The sequence below is a fragment of the Urocampus carinirostris genome, chromosome 16 (assembly GCF_059441175.1).
Source record: "Urocampus carinirostris isolate Australia breed hairy pipefish chromosome 16, RoL_Ucar_1.0, whole genome shotgun sequence".
NCBI lineage: Eukaryota > Metazoa > Chordata > Actinopteri > Syngnathiformes > Syngnathidae > Urocampus > Urocampus carinirostris.
In genome coordinates, this window is record NC_142364.1 from 9,900,097 (window position 1) to 9,907,852 (window position 7,756).

General features: G+C 46.9%; 1 protein-coding gene across 1 annotated transcript in view; it reads right to left on the reverse strand.

The window, feature by feature from the left end:
* The window catches only part of LOC148350238 (chondroitin sulfate N-acetylgalactosaminyltransferase 1-like), a 29,575-nt gene extending 23,319 nt beyond the window's left edge, over nt 1-6,256 (reverse strand). The window contains exon 1 of the mRNA XM_088319997.1: nt 5,551-6,256. Coding sequence (XP_088176123.1) covers nt 5,551-6,256 — 706 coding nt within the window. The remainder of the gene's footprint in view (nt 1-5,550) is intronic.
* Between the last annotated feature and the right edge of the window lie 1,500 nt (nt 6,257-7,756).

The window sequence follows — 7,756 nt, forward strand, 5'->3', positions numbered from 1 at the left end:
AGAAACGTGGCTATATTCTTCAAATGTTTAAAAACAATCGCATGCTTTCTTTTGGGGAGTCCTGAGAGTAAGGGATTACAATTATCTAAACGAGAGGAGACAAAAGAGTTACATGCTGATGTGTTGTCAGGCTGATGAAAGACGCCTCAAGTATAAGAAAACTTGAAAGTTTGCTAATTGTTTTGGGGTATTTCTCAACTTCCAGTGACCTGACTTTCAGGTTTTGGACTGAAACCTGTCAAAAAGTACTCTGATTACAACCGAAGAATGTAGACTGTCTTCTGTTGAGGTTTCAGTCCCTTGTTTCCTTAAGTCCCACCTAATTGTCTAAATACCACAGAAACCACGAAATGATTCCGTTCTGAGTTGGGGATTTCCAACTGAAATCGCCGTAAAGCGGGGGACCGAAACTTATGCAAACCCGTGGTACCCCAGATAAAATCATTAAAAAGACAAAATAGGCATTAGTTAGTACTACCTTTAGCATACATGCATATAATTCAATCAATACCATGATAAAAAAGTAATTTCTAAAGAAATTAAAATGGATTTCATATGCCTCTAGTGTGACGGGTTTTAAACTGGTGCAGTAGAGTAGCGGGTGGATGCAGGGATTCAAATAAAATGGATTTAAAAAAAACCTTCCCTGAAGGATTTCATTTAATTTAGCGAGGGTAACCATTTGTGCACCTATTTTATATTTCTTGATTACTGCAAGCTCTGGTTCGATGGTTATCACGGTTTTGCTTCTGCCGTTAGCATCATCGCACGAGAATAAATATGGCGTTGCGGTAGTTCATGATGCCGAGACGGCAACTAATAGGAGACCATGCTACGTTCTCCTGTCCCGGCTACCCGTATCCTGATTCTGTTTGCTGTATTGATCACCGATCCAAGCTCTGTTCTCCTTTCCCGGCTACTCGTATCCTGATTCTGTTTCCTGTATCAATCCCCGTTCACAGCTCCGTTCTCCCGTCCTGGCTACCCGTATCCTGATTCAATTTCCTGTATCGATCCCCGATCCAAGCTCCGTTCTCCTGTCTCAGCTACCCGTATCCTGATTCTATTTCCTGTATCGATCCCCGATCCAAGCTTCGTTCTCCTGTCCCGGCTACCCGTATCCTGATTCTGTTTCCTGTATCGATCCACGATCCAAGCTCCGTTCTCCTATTCTGGCTACCCGTATCCTGTTTCCTGTATCAAACCCCGATCCAAGCTCCGTTTGCTGTCCCGGCTACCCGTATTCTGATTCTGTTTCCTGTATCGATCCCCGATTTAGGCTCCATTCTCCTGTCCCGACAACCTGCATCCTGATTCAGTTTCCTGTATCTATCCCCAATCCAAGCTCCGTTCTCCTGTCCCGGCTACCCGTATCCATATTCTGTTTCCTGTATCGATCCCCAATCCGAGCTCCGCTCTCCTGTCCCGGTTACCCGTATTCTGTTTCCTGTATCGATCCCCAATCCAAGCTCCGTTCTCCTGTCCCAGCTACACATATCGTGATTCTGTTTCCTGTATGGATCCCCGATCCAAGCTGCGTTCTCCTGTCCCGGCTACCTGTATCCTGATTCTGTTTTCTGTATCAATCCCAGATCCAAGCTTCGTTCTCCTGTCCAGGCTACACATATCGTGATTCTGTTTCCTGTATCGATTCCCGATCCAAGCTCCGTTGTCCTGTACCGGCTCCTCGTATTCTGATTCTGTTTCCTGCATCGATCCCGGATCCAAGCTTCGTTCTCCTGTCCCAGCTACCCGTATCCTGATTCTGTTTCCTGTATCGATCCCCGATCCAAGCTGCGTTCTCCTGTCCCAGCAACCCGTATCCTGATTTTGTTTCCTGTATCTATCCCCGATCCAAGCTCCGTTCTCCTGTCCCAGCTACCCGTATTCTGTTTCCCGTATCGGTCCCCGAACCAAGCTTCGTTCTCCTATCCCGGCTACCGGTATTCTGTTTCCTGTATTGATCCCCGATCCAAGCTTCGTTCTCCTGTCCCGGCTACCCTTATCCTGATTCTGATTCCTGTATCGATCCCCAATCCAAGCTCCGTTCTCCTGTCCCAGCTACCCGTATTCTGTTTCCTGTATCGATCCCCGGTCCAAGCTCCGTTCTCCTGTCCCGGCTACCCATATCCTGATTCTGATTCCTGTATCGATCCCCAAACCAAGCTCTGTTCTCCTGTCCCGGCTACCCGTATTCTGTTTCCTGTATCGATCCCCGATCCAAGCTTCGTTCTCCTGTCCCGGCTACCCTTATCCTGATTCTGATTCCTGTATCGATCCCCAATCCAAGCTCCGTTCTCCTGTCCCAGCTACCCGTATTCTGTTTCCTGTATCGATCCCCGGTCCAAGCTCCGTTCTCCTGTCCCGGCTACCCATATCCTGATTCTGATTCCTGTATCGATCCCCAATCCAAGCTCTGTTCTCCTGTCCCGGCTACCCGTATCCTGATCCTGTTTCCTGTATCGATCCCCGATCCAAGCTCTGTTCTCCTGTGCTGGCTACCCGTATCCCGACCTGTTCCCTGTATCAATCCCTGATCCAAGCTCCGTTCTCCTGTCCCGGCTACCCGTATCCTTATTCTCTTTCCCGTACCGACCCCCGATCCAAGCTCCGTTCTCCTGTCCCGGCTACCCGTATCCTGATCCTGTTTCCCGTATCGATCCCCGATCCATGCTCTGTTCTCCCGTCCCGGCTGACCAACTTGTTCCGATCTCACCGCGCTTCGTTCACGAGGGCTTCCCGCTCCTCCTGCCCAGCGAGCACCAGATTGCTATATTTTTCCTCCCGTCCTGACTTCCCCGATCCCTTAATAAAGCATTGTGTGAAACGTCACGCATTTGGGTCCCCTGCTTGGAGCATATCTGTGAAATAGTTTGTTTTATCTATATTGGATACTGAGGTAAACCAAAGGTATTGAAAGTAATCAAGTTACATTACTTGAATACCATGGTTACTGATGACCTTTTTCAACAGGTAACTAGTACCTGTAACTGATTACATTTTTCAAGTTAACCCTCCCAACTTGTAGATTTCTTTTAAAAAATTCTCCCATCCCAACTCCGACTCCAGGGGATTCATTTTCAGACATCGTAAAAAAAAAAAAATCTGGAGATATTCCAAGGATGGATAAAACCGAGACAGAGAAACAGCTGGATCCGTTTCCTGCAGTTGCGGTCAAACCGGGACAACTCCTTAGGAAACTGTAATGGTTTTTGGAGAGTTTTGCAGTTCTTATCTTAGATTCTTTGATATACACACCACGTATTTTAGTTTAACTTCATAAGACTTATATAACGACCATGTTTACCTGCAGAGAAAAACCCATTTGAAACCCGAATACTGTAATCCCTTAATTTCTTGGTTCATGGAGACTAGACCCCTTTGCTAAAATCAACAACCCCCCCCCCTAAGTTTTACCAAGCGCTTAGCCAGACCCCACTAAGCAAATGGTTAAACGGGGATAATGGATCACAGCCACACAGGTACTGTTCATTTAAGGCAGAAAGAACAGGAAAAAAATCCACGACCCGTGACACAAAATTGCTCTCTCAGCCCTGTTCTCAGTAATAGTCGACCAGGGATAATGGATCGCAGCCTTGCACTCTCGTTATTTACAGTGAACTCTCCGATATGCTAGAGCCCGAATCGGAAAAAATGCTCTTGGACGGCGACCACTTGCAGCAGTAGTCGAACAGGGATAATGGATCACAGCCACACAGGTACTGTTTATTTTAGACAGAAAGAACAGAGAAAAGCCACAAGTTATCTCTCTCAGCACATACAATGGATCACAGCGGTACGGGTACTGTTTATTTTAGGTGGAAAGAACAGAGAAAGGCCACAATCCATGACAAAAATTAGCTCTCTCAGCCCCCGCTCTCAGCAATAGTCGACCAGGGATAATGGATCGCGGCCTAAACAGTGCAGGTAATTCCAGGCAGGCCACAATGGCACACTTGAAGAGCCTGAATTGGGGAAAAAATGCTCTTGGACGGCGTCCACTCGCAGCAGTAGTCGAACGGGAATAATGGACCACAGCGGTACGGGTACTGTTTATTTTAGGTGGAAAGAACAGAGAAAGGCCAGAATCCATAACACAAATTTGCTCTCTCAGCCCCATGCTCTCAGGGATAATGCATCGCAGCCAAAACAGTGCAGTTAACTCCAGGCAGGCAACAATGGCACACTTTAAGAGTCCGAATCGGAAAAAATGCTCTTGGACAGCGACCACTCGCAGCAGTAGTCGAACGGGGATAATGGATCACAGCCACACAGGTACTGTTCATTTTAGGCAGAAAGAACATGAAAAAAGAACGATCCACAACACAAAATGCTCTCTCACACCCGCTCTCAGCAATAATCGACCACGGATAATGGATCGTGGCCTAAACAGTGCAGGTAATTCCCGGCAGGCCACAATGGCACACTTGAAGAGCCTGAATTGGGGAAAAAAATGCTCTTGGACGGCGACCACTCCCAGCAGTAGCAAAACAGGGATAATGGATCACAGCGGCACGGGTACTGTTTATTTTAGGTGGAAAGAATAGAGAAAAGCCACAAATTAGCTCTCTCAGCCGATGCTCTCAGCAATAGTCCACCAGGCATAAGGGATCGAGGCCAAAACAGTGCAGTTAATTCCAGGCAGGCCACAATGGCACACTTTAAGAGCCCGAATTGGAAAAAATGATCTCTGACGGCCCCTGCTATCAGTAGTCAACTGTGGATAATAGATCGCGGCTGCAACTGTGCATTTGATATTAGGTGGGCCAAAATGGCACGCCTCACGATGCAAGTACCTTGTGCTGGGCTCGTTATGCAGAAATACAGGATTGGGGATAATGAATCATTGCCGCACAGGTGCTGTTCATTTCAAACAGAAATAATAGAAAAAAAGAACCGTCGTTCTAGAACCCTGTTCTTAAAAATAGTTGAGTGGGGATAACGGATCACAGCCGAAATAGTATACTGTACTTTATTTTAAGCAGGCCACAATGGAATGTGTCAGCGACCCAAAACAAAAAACAAAACAAAGGGCCTACGATAATTATTGACGAGGGTTAATGGATTACAGCCACACAGGTGCAGATCATATCAGGCGGAAAGAATGGAAAAAATAACCGTCACGTATGACAAAAATTTGCCATCGGAATAGTCAAGTGGGGATAACGGATCGCGGCCGAAACAATGTTGTTTATTCTAGGCAAGCCACAGTGGCCCAAGATGGAAAAAATGCGCACATCCAGCCCTTGCTCTCGATGTTAGTAATTTTTTTAAAAAATACTTAAAAAGTAAAAGTAAAAGTAGAAAAAATTGCATTTATTTAACACAACCCGAGCCTCACCAAGAGGTAGCTGATGTACAGTATTTGTCCACTATCTTGCTTCTACGTGTTTCCGAAATACCCAAAAGCTCGCTAAAGGCTTGGCTAAAAAATGAGGAGAAAAACGATACCCGTCCCTGGCACGCCCATGGGAGGAGCCGGCACATTGACCTTGAAAAAGGTCTACGGACCTTGAAGTCATGGACTATCTGGATTTCACAGGTTCTCACCTTCTACAAAGTCAGACGGCGAGTAGACCTTCCCACTTTTCCCGTCCGGCTGGTCGGTGGGCGCGTTCAGGCCGTGCAAGGCCATCTCCAAGACCTCCCCCAACTCGTCCCTCTTGTCCCGCCTGACCGGTTTTTCCTCCGGGTGCCGGGTCAGTCCCATCTCCAGCTGGTAGACCCTGTGCAGGGTGAAGCTCTCGAAGGGGACCACCGCGTACTCGTTGGAGAGCCTCACCCCTGCCGTCACCTCCGCTTTGGAAAGCTGGCTTTTCAGAAAATCCCGGAGGTCCGCTTGCCGGTTTTCGGTCCCGGGACCTTCACCGCCGGGGTCCGCCGAACCCCGTTTCAAGCTGTCCTGGACGCCTTTGAGCTGCTGGCTTCGTTCCTGTAAAGCCTCTTTGAGGTCCGCGATTTGTTTCTTCAAGGTGGAGATCTGCAGGCGGTGTTGCTCCTCACGTTCTTGCAGAAGAGCCTGGTAGGAGCGGACCACCGGCGGAACCCCGCTTTGGGCGTCTCGCCCGGTCCCGGGTTCGAACCTCGTACCGCCTGAACCGGGCGGACCGGCGCGAGGCATAGCGCCGCTCGGTGGCGGCTCGGCAGAATGCGGGGGACTGCAGGTTAGCACGTAGATGAGTGAGAAGGAGCAGCAGACCACCACCAGGGCGGCGCCCACGCGCGAAACCCAGGCCAGGAACCCGCGCCGGAACATGTCCGGTTCCGTCCCCGAGATTCCGCTCACAACTTCAAGGAAAAACTACGTCACTTCACAAACTCCGATAAGAGTCTGAAGTTCCATGGTGGAGCCAATTATCAGCCTGAGGTCACTTCATAGCACCAAGTCCGCCCCGGTCCTCAGTAAAGACAATAAACAGTTTTTCCCAACAGTTTTTCCCAAAATCCACTACCAGGACCCAGACACCATGATGTAATCCATTACACCCGGTGACTCATGTGTGCTGGCTTTATTCCTGCACGGAGATGATTCAGCAAACATCTGGAGGTCCGCCACCTTCTGATCCCTGGAACATTGGGAAAAAACATATAAAACATCATAAGAAATGAAACCCATCTAAGCTGGGGGCCACTTACTGCAAAAAAAACTCACAGGGGGCGGACTAGTAGGTTTAAAAGAAGGAGAGAGAGAGAAAGAGGGAGAAAAAGAGAGAGAACAAGGGGGGCAGAGTCAGAGAGAAAGAGAGCAAGGGAGAGAAAGTCAGAGAGGCAGAAAAAGGGAGAAATATATACAGAGCACAATTGAAAGAGTAAGGGGGGAAAAGACGGAGGAAAGACAGAGAAAGAGAGAGAGAGAAAGAAAGAGAGAAAGAGAGAAAAAAAGGATAAAAAGAATGAGAGAAGAGAAAATGCAGTGAGCGAAAGGAGAGGGAAATAAAGGAAGTGGGAAAGAGAGAGAAAGAGAAAGTGAGAACAAATTAAGAAATTGCAAAAGAGAGAAGGATGAAAAGGAAAAGAGGAAGAAAGAGAGATTCAGATAGTTAGAGACAGAGAGGGGGAAAAAAGAAAGAGAGGGCTATAGATAGAGAGAGAGAGAACAAGGAAGTCAGTGTAAGAGAGAGAGACAGTAAAACAGAAAACTGGAGAAACAGAGAGGAAAATAGATAATCATAGAGAGAGAAAGGGAGAAAAAAAGAGGGAGAAAGACAGAGAAAGAGAGAGAGAAAGAAAGTGAGAAAGAGAGAGAAAAGGATAAAAAGAATGAGAGAAGAGAAAAATGCAATGAGAGAAGGGAGAAAGAAATAAAGGGAGTGAGAAAGAAAAAGAGAGAAATTGAAAGTGAGAACAATGAAAGAAAGAGAAAAAGAGAAAAGGGGAGAGAAAGAGAGAATGAGAAGAAAAGAAAGAGTGAAGGTGATGGATAGAGAGAACATAATAGAGCACACTTGAAAGAGTAAGGGGGAAAAAAGAGGGGGAAAGACAGCGAAAGTGACAGAGAAAGAAAGAGAGAAAGAGAGAGAAGAGGATAAAAAGAATGAGAGAAGAGAAAAATGCAGAGAGAGAAAGGAGAGGAAAATAAAGGGAGTGGGAAAGAGAAAGAGAGAAAGAGAAAGCGAGAACTATGAAAGAAAGAGCAAAAGAGAAAAAAAATGAGACAGGGATAGAGAATGATAAAAAGAAAAAGAGAAAGAAAGACAGATTCAGATAGTTGGAGACAGAGAGAGGGAGAAAAGAAAGAGAGAGCTATAGATAGAGA